This window comes from Pezoporus occidentalis, unplaced genomic scaffold, assembly GCF_034315485.1.
Source record: "Pezoporus occidentalis ecotype Australia unplaced genomic scaffold, CSIRO_AGI_Poc_V1 ctg53, whole genome shotgun sequence".
Taxonomy (NCBI): Eukaryota; Metazoa; Chordata; class Aves; order Psittaciformes; family Psittacidae; genus Pezoporus; species Pezoporus occidentalis.
Window position 1 is genome coordinate 1,940,247 of NW_026915866.1, and position 19,107 is coordinate 1,959,353.

The 19,107-nt window shown below is 39.9% G+C and overlaps 1 protein-coding gene across 2 annotated transcripts in view; it reads left to right on the plus strand.

Moving 5' to 3' along the window:
• Positions 1-19,107, plus strand: part of TNKS (tankyrase) — a 139,949-nt gene that overhangs the window by 26,843 nt on the left and 93,999 nt on the right. For both annotated transcript variants that reach the window (XM_062637562.1, XM_062637563.1), the window contains exon 3: positions 8,178-8,273. In XM_062637562.1, the coding sequence (XP_062493546.1) occupies positions 8,178-8,273 (96 nt within the window). The remainder of the gene's footprint in view (positions 1-8,177; positions 8,274-19,107) is intronic.

Below are 19,107 nucleotides of genomic sequence, written 5' to 3' on the forward strand. Positions count from 1 at the left end.
CGAGAGTGCTCTTTTACAACCAGGCGGCTTTACAATTCTTTGCAGTCCTTCAAAGATAGGTGTTTGGGTTTTTTTTTAATTGGGATGGAGGTATAAAGGCTGCATGCTCTTCTGCTCTCTGCCTCAAAGTGCCGTCTGTTCTCATTCTAATAGAGATGTTCCTTATTCCCCTGGAGGCTGGTGTTTGTACCCTCCCATCTTCCCTTAAAGTTAAGCACTGTTCTGCATGACTCCTTTGTCCCAGGAGTGTTGAGACTGCTGGACAGAATTTCTCAGCTTAGTGAGATCTTCTTAGCCTTTGCCTCAGAAAAAAGCAGCTCTGAGCCTGAAAGATCCACTTCAGTCTGCCATCTGAGCAATAAAACCCTACAAAGCAGCTGTGGTAATGGAGGTCTTTGAAGTTTTCAGCAGTTAAGTGTTTGCAGACACTTGTTTGTTGCTGGAGATCCAGTCTTCTGCAACTTTTCCTTACTTGTCCAGCCTGTACCCATGGGAACTTCTACTATATTTCTCCCTAAATTCCCTTAGGGATTTGCCTTTATTCATCCTTTTTTGCTTTTTTCATGTTTGTCTGTTTCCTACCAAATGCAATCCTATCCTGGACCGCCACCTGGTTGTCATCTTAACTGCCACCTGGTTATCATCTCTTCTTACCAAAAGCCACCTGTGGTGCACCCAGATACTTCTAATTATCAGCTCTACCCTAACTCTGAAGTAAATCCCTCAGTGTGCTTAGCCTGCCTGCTTCAGAATCTTCTCTTCATTCAGCTTTGGCTTGCTATAGAAGGACAGCCAGGAGCAGAGGACCTCTCTTCCAACTCCTCTTGGCTGAGCCAGCAGTTACGTTTTAGGCCATGGATGTTATCAGGTCAAGTAGTGATACTCAAACATTTATAGAGCTGTTTGCAGCCTCTATAGTGATACTGCCTCTCACGTTTTCACCTCATATTCATCTGTCATTGGAATTATAGTCTTTTTCTTAACCATGCAGCCAAGACTAGGATTGCTCTGAGAGGTGGAGTTAATCAATGATACAGTTGTTAATATTGTTAGTTGTGTGTCATATATTCAACTTTATGTTGTTAAGAGTAGGGTGCTACAACTTGTGTTATATGAAGTCATTTAGCAAAAAGGCTTATGTGTCTAGTAACTTGCCAAAATGGGGTTATTGGATCTGAATCACAGAAGTGTAATTTCTAGGCAAGAGGTTGTTGTTTTTGTAACATGAGAAAAGCTTCAAAACCTCAGTGGTTTGATTTACGTGTAGAACTAGTTAGGGGAGAAGATGCCTTTTAGCATTGGCTGAAAAAAATTGAATAGTTTGGATTGATTTAGTGTGAGGTGTCCCTGCCCATGGCGGGGGGGGAGAACTTGATGATCTTAAGGTCCTTTCCAACCTTAACTATTCTATGATTCTATGATTCCAGGGTATTGTCTATCTGTTTTCAGAATGTGAAAGTAAATGAGCACATTATGTTTCTTGTCAAGTATAATCATAGAATAGTTAGGGTTGGAAAGGACCTTAAGATCAACTAGTTCCAACCCCCCTGCCATGGGCAGGGACACCTCACACTAAACCATATCACCCAAGGCTCTATCCAACCTGGCCTTGAACACTGCCGGGGATGGAGCATTCACAACCTCCCTGGGCAACCCATTCCAGTGCCTCACCACCCTAAGAGGAAAGAATTTACTCCTTACATCCAATCTAAACTTCCCCTGTTTAAGTTTTAACCCATTACCCCTTGCCCTATCACTGCAGTCCCTAATGAACAGTCCCTCCCCAGCATCCCTATAGGCCCCCTTCAGATACTGGAAGGCTGCTATGAGGTCTCCACGCAGCCTTCTCTTCTCGAGGCTGAACAGCCCCAACTTTCTCAGCCTGTCTTCATACGGGAGGTGCTCCAGTCCCCTGATCATCCTCGTGGCCCTTCTCTGGATTTGTTCCAACAGTTCCATGTCCTTTTTATGTTGAGGACACCAGAACTGCACACAATACTGCAGGTGAGGTCTCACAAGAGCAGAGTAAAGGGGCAGGATCACCTCCTTCGACTTGCTGGTCACGCTCCTTTTGATGCAGCCCAGGATACGGTTGGCTTTCTGGGCTGCGAGCGCACACTGCAGCTGGCTCATGTAAATTTTCTCATCAACCAACACCTCCAAGTCCTTCTCCACAGGGCTGCTCTGAATCTCTTCTCCGCCAAACCTGTAGCTGTGCCTGGGATTGCTCCGACCCAGTTGTAGGACCTTGCACTTGGCATGGTTAAACTTCATGAGGTTGGCATCAGCCCACCTCACAAGCGTGTCAAGGTCCCTCTGGATGGCATTCCTTCCCTCCAGCGTATCAACCGAACCACACAGCTTGGTGTCATCGGCAAACTTGCTGAGTGTGCACTCAATCCCACTGCCCATGTCAGCGACAAAGATGTTGAACAAGACCAGTCCCAACACCGATCCCTGAGGGACACCACTCGTTACTGGTCTCCAGCTGGACATTGAGCCATTGACCACAACTCTGTGTGCGGCCATCCAGCCAGTTCTTTATCCACCGAGTGGTCCATCCATCAAATTGATGTCTCTCCAATTTAGAGACAAGGATGTCGTGTGGGACAGTGTCGAACGCTTTACACAAGTCCAGGTAGATGACATCAACTGCTCTACCCCTGTCCATCAGTTCTGTAGCTCCATCACAGAAGGCCACCAAATTGGTCAGGCAGGATTTCCCCTTAGTGAAGCCATGCTGGCTGTCACCAAGCACCTTGTTGATTTTCATGTGCCTTAGCATGCCTTCCAGGAGAATCTGCTCCAAGATTTTGCCAGGCACAGAGGTGAGACTGACTGCTCTGTAATCCCCCGGGTCATCCATTTTCCCCTTCTTGACAATGGGGGTTATATTTCCCTTTTTCCAGTCGTTGGGAACTTCACCTGACTGACATGATTTTTCAAATATGATGGACAGTGGCTTAGCAACTTCATTTGCCAGCTCCTTCAGGACCCGTGGATGGATTTCGTCAGAACCCATGGACTTGTGCACGTTCAGATTTTTAAGATGGTCTCGAACCAGTTCCTCTCCTACAGTGGGCACAAGGTCTTCATTCTCACAGTCCCTGTATCTGCCTTCCAAGACTTGGGTGGTGTGGTCAGAGCCTTTGCGAGTGAAGACCGAGGCAAAGAAGTCATTCAGAACCTCAGCCTTCTCCAAATCCTGTGTAGCTATTCAAATCCTGTGTAGCTAAATGTTGAAACATGTCTTGCATGTGACTAGTACTGAGGTATGTGTGTTCTTGGGACCTAAGGCTGTTGAGAGAGTGACCAGCTTTAAGGGTATCCTTTAGAGAGATGGAAGATAGTGCATATATTGCAAGTCAAAAGGAGGGCTTTTTCCTAGGCTGTTTGCTCTGTAACTTGATACTTTGTGAGTAAGTAGATAAAGCTACATGGCTTGGAAAGCACCTTTGGAGATCATCTGCAGGAGGGGAAGTTGAAAAGAGAGAAGAAAAGGTATATACTAAATCTAGGGTATGCTGGAAGGGACCTCAAATGCAAGACGGTGAGATGCAGTGATGAAAAAGCTGGTGGAGAGAGAGCTCTGAGGAACTCTGGAAAAATAATTAAAAGCAGTAGGCAGATTTAAATACAGATACTTCTGGATGGTTTGCCTGTTAATCTTGCTGCTTTTTGCTCAACAGTCAAAGGTTTGGATATGTCCTTTTTTGTACTTACGTGCATCCAATTTGAAATCAAATGTGAACTTTCCATCAGCATTCCTGTAAGTATACTCAGGAAGCTTGTGGATATCGGGCCTAGACAAACTGTAACAGAAGTATTCTGATCTTTGATGCCTAATATTGGAAAAATCAAACTGATTTTTATTCCCACTTTTTTCCCCATTGTATTTTTTCTTTCAATCAAAAATATTTTGCTTTGGCGTACTGCTAACTGGAGCAGTAGTAGGAAGGAGGAAGGGCTAAGTATTTGGGTGATGGTCTGTGTGTAGACAAATTCCCATTTTCTTTTTTTTTTTTTCTAATCAAACTTACTTCTCCCTTGCTGCTGTATAGCTACCAGAGAAGGTTTTGCCATACCTTGTTGGTGAAAATGTGAAGGTTGAAACTGCTAAAAGTAAAAATGTTTGTTCTTGGTGAGTTTATAATTTGGTAGCCAAAAGAGTGTTGGTTAGCTTCACAGTTCAAAATACCTATGCCAGGAGGCTGTGGGCCAAGTGTTTAACTTTAGGATTCATCCTACTGTAGCAAGTTGGCAGGGATGTGTAAGGGTTTGTGGTTGTAGTTCATGCTCTGTGCAATACTGTAACTTTTTTATTTTTAATTGGTGGGAAGAATGTGGCCTTTCTTATCGCTAGTACTGATCTGGTATAATAGCAGTGTAATTAAATAAAGCATTTCAGATGGTATGTGAAGATCAGAAAGTGATGCATTGTGGCAGTTGCAGTGAGAGTAAAAATAGAACTCCATAGCAGTTCATGTTTGTTCTATAGTTAAGCTTACAGGGCTTCGATGTTCATATACAATATGAAGAGTCAATTAAAAGAAGAGCTTCTTTATACTCTTTGTACAGTGTAGTCTGTAGGAAAGGCAAGGATAGTCAGATAATGGTATTGCTAGATTAAGGGCTTTGCCTGCAGTACAGAAAAATAATAAACCCCAATGTCCCCACTATCTACAGAAAATAAACCAGCATATCAAAATGCGCTAATTAGCTTCGTTCCAGGAGTGAGTTTGTATGCATACACCATCCTTATGCTTGCTGGTTAACGGCAGTCTCTTGACAGAAACTATTGCCACATTTCCTGTTCAGGCTACTCAGAAACCATTCTCTAAAACTGGTGTTCAGCGTTTGAAATCCAAAATAGCTGTAGTTAGCTACAATGGCTTGTTCTGTTGTGTTTCATTATAAAGAGAATGTTTTTCTCAAACAGGAGATCTGTCTTGACATTTTTACACATCCCTGGTGCATTGGAAAGGAAATTAAGACACATGTGTTGTATCTAAATCTCAAATACCCTGTGGTTAGCAGAAACTTTGTGTTAGGCTAAAGTGTTCAAGGTTTTGAACAAGCAGGAGAGCATTCAATTATAAGCTACCTGTGGTTTGCGGGGCATAAAAGTGCAGCTGCGTTACACGGCTAGGCTAAACATCAAATGCTGGATATCTTCTGTTAATTCATGTTGATGGCAACATTGTTCACATGGAGAGCTTTTTGTGAGATTATGTACTAAAAAAGGATGGAGAGGATAGGATGAAATAGTCAGTAGAGAAGATGAAAGAATAAGATTTCTGTTGTGACCTGAATTTGTTTCCTTTATTTATCTGCATCCTAATACAGTCTTTATTTATATGATTAGGTTTGTTTTTTTTCTCCCAAGATGCTACTGCATTCAATTCACAGGGCAGATCTGTCTCTAGGACTGAACAAGGGAGCTATCTGTGGGACCATACCCTTGGCTGTTGGAGAGGCTGGAAAGGTTACGATGGGTGGGATGTGTGATTGCAGACGCAAGAAGGATAAGTGTCATGGTTACAGCAATTGAATTCTGACCAGTTCTTCTCTGAACCTGGTTTGTCCACTTCAAGTGCATGTTCCACAGGCAATCACAAATTCGGGGTTTTTGCAGGCAACCAGCTTAAGCACTGATAGTAAATTTCTAAGTCTTTAAAATACACTAAAAAACCTGGCACAGAAATTGTATGTTGCAAGTCATACCAAAACTCTTCTTGGTTCATTAACATGATTAAACAGATACACTGCCTAATCATCTTAGCCATACCAGCCCAGTGCATCCTTAGGAGAGAGGAGCTGAAAGCAGTACTGTGGTGTCATCTTCTCTGCGTGCCAGCAGATGTAGCCAGGAAGCACTCTTGCTTGGGTTTGCACAGGACTGCAGTATTAAGATACTTGAAAATCTGTGCTTCTGTTTTAACGTTGGGCTCGGGCAGTTGCAGATCCCTTCGACATCTCTGTGCCTGTTACTTCTCGTTTTTCAAAGCCTTTCTTCTAACATAACCTGCCTCAGCTTGGCTTCATGTGCTGGTCCAAACCTCCAAACTCTAGTCAAATCCCAGTCATTCGTCTCTCCTGGTCTTTTTTCCTGGACTTTTTATCTGAGCTATTATCTCTTCCCTGCTGCATCTTGTTCAGTTTTCTCCCCTAGCTCATTGCCTCAGACTTTTTGCCATGTGAATCCTTCATTGTCTTCTTATCCAGTGCATACTGTCTCACCACTTTGTATTGCCTGCTTTCTCTTGATAGACACTTGCTGGTTCCCGCGCTTAGAGTCTTACTCTTACTCTGATGCTTTTGGGACAAATGGCTTCCCATGGAGTATAAACTTACTAGCAGGGTCCAGGAGGATAAAGAGGGCATGGTGAGTGTGTCTCTCCTCTCTCCAGACTTTCTGTACTACCTACTGTGTTTAAAAAATAGTCTGCAGAAAGTCCTCTTCACTTCCTGCTGGAGGGCGCCTGACTGGCTTGTGAGGCTGGCTCGGAGTCAAACCTGTCCCTGAGTAAGATCTCTAAGGGGGTGGTAGCATGTATGGCACAGATGGCATCTTCAGAAGCATGGGTGCCAGGTCTTAACAAGTTTCTGTGAGCACGTGCTAGCTGGTTTATTCTATTTTATTTTTCCATTTTGTTCTCTTGATTTTGACATGGGGGGAACACTACCAAAAATAAACCTCCTAGGAGAAGCCCAATCTGCCTCCTTGGATCTTCTTTCAAAAACAGGGGAGGATTGCACCTTCTTGTCAAAGCACAAAATAAGTGAATTTACTTCATTAAAGCACCAGACTTCTGTGTAACGTAGTGCCCTGCAAGTTAAAATATATGAAATTTGGCAATGTTAAAAGCATTTAAAGTCAGAATTGTAAAAGAAAAGAGGTTTGAGTAAATTACCAGTTAAAATTTTAATGTAGAAAAAAAATATTTTTGGAAAGCCTTTTGCTGATTAAAATGATATATGTAATATAATATTGGTAATTACTTTTGGTTTGGATTAGATAGCTGTTGTTCCCTGGAGAAACCTGTCTTTCAAGTGTTTCTGCACCCTTAGTTACAAAAAGTGTTGGCAAGTATATTTGTCTTGATGCCTTCAGTCCAGCTGTATCTCAACAGACATGGTCATATGAGCATAAACATCTGCTGGATTTTGTCTCCTTGACATTGAGTCTCTACACCTCTGTACACTGTCCTGTTATTTATACTTGTGCAAATTGTTATTGCTCTGAACTTGTAATACATTGTGCTTATTTTGCACAACACTGGGGGAATGGAGGTCTTTTTGTCAGACCTCTGATTTTGCTGTGGGCTTTGTTGTCCAATTCTGTAGAAAATGTCTTGATCTTGAGGTGGGTGGGCAGTCGGGTTTGCATTGCTGTTAGGTTGTTTCTTGTCAAAAGCATTTACAGGTGAAATAGTGTTTTCCTTTTTTAATGAGCTTTTCTAGATGGTAATTTGCTGTATCAATGCCTTCCTAGCCATATGGTTGCATATTGCATGCTAAGTATTTTTATGTACTTGAGTTTTTATGTGTTAATAAGCTTAGCAGGGAGAAGAAATACCAGTCAGAATAATAGCCTGTGAATATCCAGACTGCAGGGTACTAGGCTACACATCTTACCCTATTTGTTACACTTCTTGAAAGCAAGCTGGAATAGTGTGGTTAAGATTTTGTGTGTGAGTGATGAGCCTCTGAAAGGCTGGAGTGTTACTGATTTACAGAGGCGGGGTGACTTGGGATATTTGGCACAAAAAGGAACAGGAGTGGTAACAAGCAGCAGTAGTGGTAGTAAAGGCAGGAGCAGGTTACACAGCAGACTTCCTGGGGGTAGTCAGTGAATGCACAGCTTCCCAGAAAGCTGTCAGGAGGAACCCAAAACTGAGTACTGCAAGAGATTCAGGGTTCATGTTTATCATGCAAAATCATGTGATCTTACTATACCTTAACTTGCCAACTTAGCCTTTGCTACAATCCTTTGCTGCAGTGCTTAACGAAAAAGGGAAAGAAAAAAGAGAAAGGGGAAAAAAAAAAAAAGGAAGGAAAACATAAAGAAAATTGTGCAATGTGTGTTTATGCCTACATCATGCCGAGGAGACAATTAACAGTAAATAATCTGTGCATACCTGAGGTAAGATACTGTTTCTGCTTTCCCTGCACAGTGCTGCTGCAGCACGGAGCTGATCCAAACATTCGGAACACCGACGGGAAATCTGCGCTGGATCTGGCAGACCCTTCAGCAAAAGCTGTACTCACGGGTAAGCTGCATACATCTCTCAGTAATGTTACCTGTAGTTCATTTTGTGGGTTGTACAAGTTCAGCATTGTAAAAGCCGTCTGGATTTTCTGTGGTATAAGAGCATTTTAAAACTGTCTTTTAGCAGATTTCATATTGATGTAACTGTCGTTAATGTGCTGTGCTGCTGTAGGTTTGCTTATTCTACTTATGCTAATGGTGTACTTTTCTGTTATAACATCATTCAGTATTCACTTTGTTTCTGCGGGGTGTTTTCTTCATAATTTTGCCCAAGAGACATATTGAATAGGAGCCCCCAGTCCCTGCAAAGAAAAGGGGATAAAAATCAGGTCAATTGTTTTAAGACCTTCACTGTTAAGCAAGCAAGGACGTTTGTGTAACTATAAAAGTACCTGTGATCTGAAAGACAACCTGCTACCAGTTATCAGAGATCAATATTTTGCTGCATATTCACATGCTACCCTTTCCTTCCTCTTCCTAATTAGTTATTTTAGGTAGAATTTTCTCACCCACCAATTTTTTCATTTTTAGGGGTTATTAGCTGCCAAAAAAAACCTTTCATGGAAATAGTCTACGGATATAACTTTATTTTTACACAGCTTTGGTTTTTTAATAGGTTAACTGTTGTAGCATACCAGTAAGCATTAAAAGCGTAATATAGTAGCCTGTCAAATCTGTATCAAGTAATACATAGCCCTCTGTGCTGATTTTTGACATCTAGGAAAAAATGTTTAGAACAAAGTATTCTTGTATTTTAAAATGCATACAATTGCATTTATAGAAAGGGTTCAGCAGCTGAGTTTCATTTGAAGAAATAGCTATTTTTCTTTCTGCCTTTATTTTCCCCCATTCTCCCTCTCTTTTTATTGATGGCTTAATTTATAGGTTATGTGCTGTGCAACACCCATATTCTTTCTTCAGACAATGTTCAGAGTACACGAGCTCCCTCGACTTTGTCAGGAAAATTTCCTTATCTTCTCTTCAGGGTGCTGGCTGTTATACATAATTTTCTACATCTCTGCAGTGATCTGAGAGTGCCTCTGGAACAGAGCACTTAAATACATATGATTTAGTTTAATTACTCGGTGTCAAATTTAAATGCATTCCTACAGTGTTAACACTAATGTTAGCTGTGCTAAGCAGTTTAATCTGACTTTTGGCTGCTAATGGGTACAGTTGTACAGATGTTGAGGATGGAAAGAGAACCAGGGAGTCAGGGTACCTCAAAGGTGTTAATAAGTATTTGGCATTTAGTTGTGGGAACTTGGTATACATTTAGGGGTTCTATGCTTTGAGCTGCTCTTCAGGCTATGCTTAAAGGTCAAATTCAGAGGATAGTAGAAGACTTTAGGTCTGTGATAGTGATTTCACTGTGGCTCCCCTGAGTTCTCTGGATACTAGATCACCACCTTGTGCTTTAGGCAATAGGGAGGGCAGTGTGTCACAGCCAGCAAGTGGAGACGGATTAGAAGCAGCCCTCTTCACAGTGTCCTGTCAAGTGCAGCAAGCACCCTATGTCTCTGACCTCACCCCTCATGCCTCATGTGAGCATACAGTGACTGCAAGCTTCTGCAGCCAATGGATATTACCAGGTTGTACGTATAAACATACAAGCACAAAGCCACTTTTGCTGCTGTTTGGGTGTTTTATTGTTCATTAAAAGATGTAAATTTTGTATGTTTTCATTCTTCCTAGCAAGAAAATCAGCTTTGGTTTTATCAGCTTTGTCCTCAAGGTGGCTCTTGGCTACACTGAGCTTCCTCTATGCTGTGCACCTGAGCTCCAAGCTGTGTAAACAGGGTTTGAATCAGGCTGTAGCTGCCGTGTGATGCACAACTGAAAAAGCTGACACTGAATACCATTTAAATGGAAGCTTTCTATTAAGAGCTGAATTTTTCTGGATGTTACCCTGCTTTCTAGTATCTATGTTAGACTGCTACTTTCGCATTAATTTTCCATATGTTGTTAACCTGACGTCTTGCTTCATTCCTCTTGAAGAAGGGGGCTTAAGGGATTTCTTAGTATCTATCTGGCTTGGAATAATCTTTAGCTACAGCAATGCTTTGCAATTAGGTGCATTGAAACTTAAAGGTATTACTGGATTAAGGATGAGCGGGATGTATTAACTTAGTTTTCAGTATTTAATGTTGAATGGTGGGATTTTAGAAATGCTAACATTGGGATCTTTTAAAAGTGGAGTGATCCTGAAAGCACAATCTGTAATTGCTACTGTATTTGCATCATTAAATGGCATGCGTGTCAAGGCTGTTCTGGTGATGTTATTTTGGCTTCCTTTTTCTATCAGTGTCTATGACCGTAATAGACTTTTCCATATCGCTAATGTATTGATTGTTGGAGAACAAGGTTCCTCTTGCTACTTTTTTTACCTTATTTGCATAAATTCATGTGATGATGTTAATCACTTTGAAAATGAACTGTGATTATAGTCTCTCTTTGACCTCCAGTTTAGCAAAAGTGATCAGAAGAGTTGTTGGTAATTCATTAAACCTTTTCAGTTTGATGAAGAATTTGGTACATGTTTTAAAAGGGACATTCCTGCTGCATAAAAAGCATTTCTGGATGCTGAATCTACAATGATTTGTTCTTTTCTGTCTCCCAATCCAGAATAACGTATAGTATCTTTTTCACCTGAATTACAGAGAGGATATATAATGCAGTAGTTTCTGGGATGACTTCCAGCCATTTCCTTACGATGTTCTCTTAAAATGCGCATTTTATAACGGATACCTAATGCAAATCAAAAGCTAATATTTTGACGGAAACAGACTTTGAAAATTTCCTTGTAGATTAAAGTGAATTTTATAGAAATTAAACACCCAGATCCAGATTCTTCAAAAAAAAAAAAAAAAAAAGAGTTCTATAACTGGGAATCTGCTTTTTCCTGCTTAAATAGGAAAGCAGGCTTTTGGGTTGTTTTTTTTTTTTTTTCACCTTCTGCAGGATAAGCAGCATTTGTGTGACCCAAGCCCTTATGATGGAAGGGGTGAATATTTTTTGTTTCTTCTTCCTTAGCATCTGTTGCTGTTTTGGAATCAGGTTATCAGAAAACAATTGTAATCCCCTCTTTCTCTAGGCTGAAGTGGTAGTACAGACTCCAAAAACACACCGCATCTGAAATTCAAAGCTGTTACATCAGATTAATATCCTGGTCAATTTTATTTTAGCTTAATTGCCTCTGGGTGTGTGGTTTCTGAGATGAGGACTCATCTTTGTTGCCATACATAGCACTATGGGACTCCCATCCAGAACAGGGCCTTTGGGAGCTTTTGTGCTACAAGTCATATCAGTCTTCATTATTCTCTTACCTTGCGTATTGCCTCTTTAAACATTAATATCCTTTTATATTTTTCCTGTGCAGTATATAAAGAGCCAACAATATTGTTAATGATTTATGCGAATGATTTATTTGATTTTTCACACAGTGATGCTTTTTTGCCACTTCCCCATATCATCTGCTGTTTCAGAATGCTTTCTCTACATGAATGGTGTTCTTTGTACTTGAGAGGTTTTCAAAGCTGTTAGCAGGAGCTGAAGGCACTTTGGATAATCTGTTCTTGACTCCTCCATGCCACTGTTTTGCAAGGTTGGTTTCAAGGATTACAAAAAAGTTTTGAAACCGCTGCATCTCCAGATTGAAGATGATTTCTTGGGTATGAAATAATGTCTTGTTTGTTAATAGAATGAATTTTCAAAATTAAACAAGACTATGATCTCCCTACTTACCATGGAAATTATGTCCTTTACAAACTGCTTAGGTCTACTGAGCATTTCTCACTTCTGTTTTTTGGATGTGAAGAACAGCTTCACATGAGTGGGAGTACAGCTGAGTTCAGGTTACTAGAGGTGTTAATGAGGATTCATGTTTTCATCTATTTGTCATGTCAACTTTTTAATTTTGGGGGAACAATAATTTTGGGGAATCTGTTTATTGCATTTATTTATAATATATATTTGCACATATAAATGTATATAATGTATAAATATATAAAATAATATATAAACATATATTTGCACATATAAATGTCAATTATGTATATAAAAATACAATATATTTGTGCAAATTTTTTTAAGTGAACTGCCATCTAGGCAGAACTTGCCTTCAGGGAGGGGAAAAATCTGATATTTCACTTCAGAAAGCTAACTAAATGTTAGACAAAATGGATCGTAGGTACAACTCATCCATTTTAAAATTAGAAGATAAGAAACTATTTTAGTTTGTATTGATTTTATTTTTGCTGTGGTACCTTTATAGCTTGACAGTCTCAAATCCCAAACTCTTTCCTTCTGGGTTGGGGCTATTTGCTTTCAGATACTCTTTAAGATTTTAAAGGTATTCTGGATAGACACAGACACTTCACTTTGAAAGGTGCCAGCCTCCTTTCCCTTTCCTTTTATTGATCTTATTGTTACATAGTGTGCTCATCAGTATGGCATTTGAACAAGGTGTAGCTTCTGTCTTTAAGAAACAGTATAGTAAATACCAGTGCAAAAGGAGAAGCATTTTAGTTGTAAGGAGGGCAGGTGCCACTAGAATGGTTTGGGCCATGGATGGCCTTTTCCAGCACTCGTTTGTGCATTGAATGTATGCGCATTCAGTGTTGCACGTCAGTGGCCAGTGTGACTGATACTCCTTCCTCTTTCCAGCACTGTGTTTTTATTTCAGTATAGCATATCTTGATGTGAGCCACTTTGCTCTGGTATAACATCCAGTTGACTTCTGTAGTGATGATTTAATAGCCTTCATGGCATTTTTTAATTCCAAGTTTTTTTCAGGCCAAGTTTACTTTTTATTACCTCTGTGACTGCAGAAGAGCTAAATGCTTTATGGGAGCCTCTAAAGGAATTCTGAGTTCTTAAGCTTGTGGCTCAGATTCCAGTATAATTCCAGATGATTTATATTATGCATGCAATGTTTATTGTTTTAATTTGTCAGTACTCCTTTGGTCTACCCATTTTATTGCCCATTCCCTCAGTTTTTCTTAAGTCTTCCTAATTTCTTCAGTTTTTTGCTGGTAATTGAATAATTTAAATGCTTCCTTCAATGTGATAGATTATTTAACATGTTCTAATGTGTTTTATCATAAATGAAACAAGTTACTCATGGTTTTAAGTGTCTGATCCTTGGGAGTACTTTGGTTCTGATTCTATGACTGTAGCTTCTTTAATCTCCTAGTCTGGAGGAGGCTGTGGGAAACTGCATCAAGCCTTGGAGAAATCCAGGTAGACAATGTCCACTGCTCACCTCACATCAACCGAGCATGTTACTTGGTTGTAGGAGATGATCAGATTGATCAGGTTTGATCTGTCGAGCACAATTTCCCCTTGGTGAATCTGTGCTTGCTCTTCCCAGTTGCCTGCTTCATTTGAGTTGTGGTAGCCCCCAAGAGGATTTGTTTCATAATTTTACCAGGGACTGAAGTAAGACTGGACTTAATGTGCTTGGATTTCTTCCTAGTGTAAGTTTAGCTCTGGATGCTCTTGTTTCATGGGGCTTAATTTTAGGATAACAAGAGCTTCTCTCTTTCACCCTGCTCTCTATTTTAGAGATGAGTGCTGTCATCCGCTTAGTTGTGTTGACTTGAATTGGCTTGTTTGGAATATGGCTGTGTCTAGATCAGATGACTTTTCCTTGGCACTGTGGGATTCCAGATTAGTGCTTTCATGAAAAGCCTGGGTTTGATTAACACTATCCCCTTTGCCAGGTTTTTCACTCTTTCACCTTTCATTTTTACCATGATTTCCATTTAGGAATATTTAATAAGAGCTCTTTGAATGGAATCAAAGTCTTAACTTGTCAAAGGAACAAATTATCCTTTCAAAGCTTTCACGAAGCACCTAAATGCAGTTTTTTAGTTCTCTGATTCTCAGCTCTGCTATTGTATAGAGTTTTGGATGTTTTGAAAGCTTTCAAAAACCTGATGTACACAAATTTACTTAGCCTATGCTACACGCTGCAATTTAACAATATCAAACTCAAAAGAAGCTTTTCTCCCTAAGATTTGTTGTTATTCAAATGGACAGAATAACAAATAAGATCTCTAAACCTTGTAAGTAAAGAGCCCAAAATGTATTTACCGTGCTGCCTTACGAAAAATAATTGCAGAAATGTGTAAGAAGCAGTTCTATTTCTATAGCGCTTCAGAGCACTCACCATCTTTTTGTTTCTTTGCCTTGAGCACTGACCAGTCTTTACAGAAAATTTTTCTTCTCTAAATGTTGATTAGATAATTTTGTTTGTCGTTAAGTTTAAAATTTGTTTTTTGGGATGTTGTTGGGGTTTGTTTTTTTTTTTTTGTTCAGGGGGTTTTGATGGTTTGGTGGCTGGTTATTTTTTTCAAGCCAATTCTGTGCATTTCTGGTTATTGATAGCTATTTCTGCCAGCCTTGAGACCAGATATTTGATCTCTGTTACATTTTCTCATGGTCTGTGGATAATTTTTCTGGATTATTGTATCAAAATGACCTTTTAACACTGTATACTGCATGCAATAGTAAGCTAGGGTTTTGAGTGGCAAGGAATGAGTAGATGGAGAATGTTAGACGAGGTAACTTCTCATTTGTTAGTTCTGTTTATAAGTAGGATAGCCACGTTGCTGTTGTAACTATTTTAGTGTAGCTTTTCTGTATTCTCTTTGATTTTAATGTGTAATCTAGTCTGTAAGCAAGACAAAAATTTTTAGCTTGCTGGATTATTCCAGCAAGCAAAAGCTCTCGTTGCTTTTATCTCTCGTACTGTAACTTCAAGAGCAGCCTTTCATATTTGGACTGTTTTCTTCTGAAAGCAAAGCCATGTTTAAATTTTTAAAGGCATTCACAACTGTGAAATCTGTGGGGTCTCTGAATGTGTAGACAAAACATTTAAGACTGTTTTTTCCAGGCTGAACAGATGAATCTGAATGAATGTTAATGTTAAGGAAAATATATTGAGTAGGAAGTGGGAGAAGCAGATCATCTGACTTTTATCTTTTTATGTGCATATTAGTACACAGACTCTGCTTACAAGATTGCTTACTGTTCCCCACTGCCTCATTCATCAGGACTGATGGCTGTGCACTGGGGAGGAATCAAGACTGCTGAGTGAAGTACAGTATTGTCCGTATGGCTCCTGCTTCATTTGCTGCAAAAGTTGAAAGCAAGAGTGAATGTTGCAAGACAGGGAAGAAAAAGGTTGCATATATGGTTAAGGCAGCTAAATATTTCCTTTGGAAACAGGATCTTCTTGATTCTGACCAACATTTCTGCATGGTCTGGAGTGTTATTCTGGCATGCAGAAGAGCAGTGGGTGGTTTGCTTTTCTGTTTCATCTCTGCTAGCAACTGAGATTCATTGCATCCTCTATAAAGAATGTAGGTTTGAAGTCAGTCATGTGTTTACTTCTCTGCCTCCCTAAAGGAGGCAGTGTATAGAAGGTAGGGTCTGGTAGAAGAAATAGGCTGTTTTCCCTATTTTTTCTAGACCTGGTAACACCAGCTCATGCCCAGTGCTGTCTAACTTGGGGTCCCAGTTTCAGAACCCAGTCTTGTCCTTCTTAAATTTATCTTGGTCCCTGCTTCCTGCTAACATGCGCGCATGCATGCGTATGTGCACCCCTTACTTGAGATCTCCATCCCTTACTCTGCCTCTTACTAGACCTGTAGGTTTGTGATGGGTTTTTTATGGGGGTGTTTTTTTTTTTTCTTTGTTATATTTTGGGGGGTTTGGAGAGGTGTTTTGTTGATTTTGGTTTTTTTTTAGGTTGTTCTTGTTGTTATATTTGGGGTGTGTGTATGTATGTGTCCCAGCTCCTAATCCTGGTTGTCTTCTCAATTCTTCATCCAGAATCCATGATCAGTTCAGCTTCTCTGTCTGTCTAGCCTCCTGACTCTACATCCCATTCTCCTCTTCCTCCCCTCACCTATGTAGACCACAGTTTCTGGTATGACTTTTGTTCTTATTTTCTTGAGCTAGCAAAATAACTCATTTGAGAGTATTAAATAAATGCTCAGATATCGAAATCATTTGAATAGCATGTAGATATTATGTTTCATATTGTTAATTGTTGCAGCTTTTCAATCACACTCTTCTATGCAACCCACTTTTTATTTTTCCATCCTTTATTTCCGCAGGAGTTCTTTCTGAGTTTGAAGGAGAGTGCAAACTGTGGAATTATTGTACTTTAAAGAATTTGATTCTTTAAAAATAACTAGCCTAGCCAGATGCATGTGACTTCAAAGGTCGTACTGGAATAATCTCAGTAAGAAGCATGGTTCTCATGCCCTACTTGCAAACACTTGCGCAACAGAGGTCTTCTTGTAAGAAGCTTTGTCAGACTTGAATGTACACATTTAAGGAAGATTTGCTATACATGTATACCAAATTTAATAATACTGCTAAAAGTAAATCCATAAATTGTTCTGATTGGGAGGGGATATGTTAGCCTACAGAAAGGTTTTTTCCAGTTCTTTTAAAGTGAGGGAGAGTTGAAAGTGTCAGTACTTACAAAAGCTCTTGGTTTGGCTCTGAGAAAAGCTCTGAGCGTGTGGTTGTGTTGAGAGCTTTTTCTGTACAGAGCTTCTACACCAATTTTGCTCTTGTGAGAGTGGGCTTATTCTGGCCAGCTGAGAAGTGCTCCTAACTTGATGAGTAAGGGGCTCAGGGTGCATCCTCAGTTCTCTACAGCACAGAGCACCTGCCTGGGTCAGAAGCTTGTTTTCCCTCTTTAGTTTTACTACACGTATGCAAGCTGTGACTTAAGTTCGAGGATAAAACTTTAAAACGTACTTAGTACTCCTGAAATGTAAAGGGGCTTGGGTTCCTGAGTTACATTTTGCTAATGTAAATGATCCGGTGCTTTTAGGGCAATGTTTAGAAAGAAATAAAATCCCATTTTGCTTCCATTGTTCCCTTATGAAGCATTAAATGTCTAAAAGAATTTTTGTACAAATTGTATTTTAAAATCTCTTCACTTATTGCTTGTGTAACTTTTATTTCTTTGAAAACTGTTGTGATAGTTCTCAAGTCCCTGTGGCTTCGTTAACCTAGAATTGAAGATTGTGATTGCTGTCGTACAGTAGGAAACCCATTTTTAATAATAGGTTTGAAAATTCTTTCTTGAATCAGACAATTTATTCTTAAGGTTGTGACAGTCCTCTGTGGGCTTATTTGCAGCTCTTTGAAATTTCCATGCCCCAGGTTTTGTCTTAGACTTTTGCTGATGCTGCTGTTCTCCTAACAAGGTTTGAAGCACAGCATGTGTGTTTGGTATCCCATTGCATCCTAGGATACTGAATGGAGATGCTGATTGGACTCTGCTGCTGCCTTTGCTGCTTCTAATAGTTATATGTGCTTTCCCATTTATGCAGTAAATAAAGCACTTGTCCTGCAGGTAAGATTGTTTGTTGTGCTGTCCTTATTCATATACTGAATGCAGAGCGTGAGTCAGGGATCTTGTGGGAGGCAAAGTGTGATACGATCATAGCAGAATGCACATAAATACAAGGTGAGTTTAGTGAGCACAGGAAGTCAACCAGCTATTGAAGGTGAATGTGTTTTAATATAAATAGACCCCTGCAGTATCAGCTTTTTCTGACTTTGCCCATCCTTCTCCTTTGTTCCTGTCCCCCATTAGCCAAGGTATCTTCTTGCTTTGCCCCAACCTGTCTAATCCAAGCTGCAGTCTTCAGCAGCCTACAGTTCAGACAAATTGGCCATACTAGGCATTTCTTCTTTCAGATGACCTAAGTGTTCTGTCACATTTCAAGCTTCTACTGTGAAATAACTGGGCATAAAAGTTTCTTCCCAAAGAGGTTAGAAGAGCTTCTGTGTCTTGCTCAAAATTATGTGTGAGTTTTGTGGGCAGCACAAACTCTTTGTCTTGTAGATGTGGTGCAATTCTTCTAGTATAATTTTAAAAATTATATTGAGCTAAGCAAGAAGAATTACAGCCTGCAGGATTCAAATTTGGCAGTTACAATGGAAACTAGTCTTTCAATCATAGCTGTTAAGTAACTTTTAGTTTCTTAGCAGCTATCAGAGTCGCTACTAGTGGTGTCTACAATTGGTATATTGAAAAGAGTTGAATTTCTTGGATGTAACTTGTTTTCCTTTCATGTGCTTCTAAGCTTAAACCACCTACTTTGCAGCCTTTCAAAATTAATTTCAGGGCACAGGGGACTTTTATAATTGTAGAAATATAGAATGAAAATGGAATTGACCTGACTTACTTGATGAGGTGATCTGATTCAGCAAGCTAAAATGAAGTTTCCTTTTCATGTGGCCATGGGTTAGTTTTTTGTTGTACTGTACGAAACTGTCCAGAGATGAATGAGGAGTTTTAAGAAGCTTATATTTAATATCATGTAATTTACTCCATCACTTCGACTGTCCTGTATTGACAGGCCAAGTGCCACAGGTCTGATGTGATGTCATCTGAGATGCCTTAACACAAGCCTGGTGTCCAGACACTGAGGCCATCCACCTGACTTCCGTTAAAGGGATGGTAAATTGAAGACAGAAAGGCAGGGGAGGTAACCTGAAGTAAACATCTATGACCTCTTCTTTATTGAAGGGGTTGCAAAGAATAGTTTGAGCTTATAAGAGACTGTTTTCTTTCTAGAAATATTCTAGATGTCCCTCTAGAGTTGGCTGTAGCACTGTTTGGAGTCTGAACGTGGGGGCTTGGTGCATATATCTCTACTTAAAGAGAAATACTGTGTATAAGATTGAAATGGAACTGTATTGCTTGGTTGTATTTTACATAGGCTTTTTCATTCTGTGAAATTAAAGTTTGAGAAAGCTTGTTTTTTGCTGGGGGCACAGACGTATTTTAGATTGCT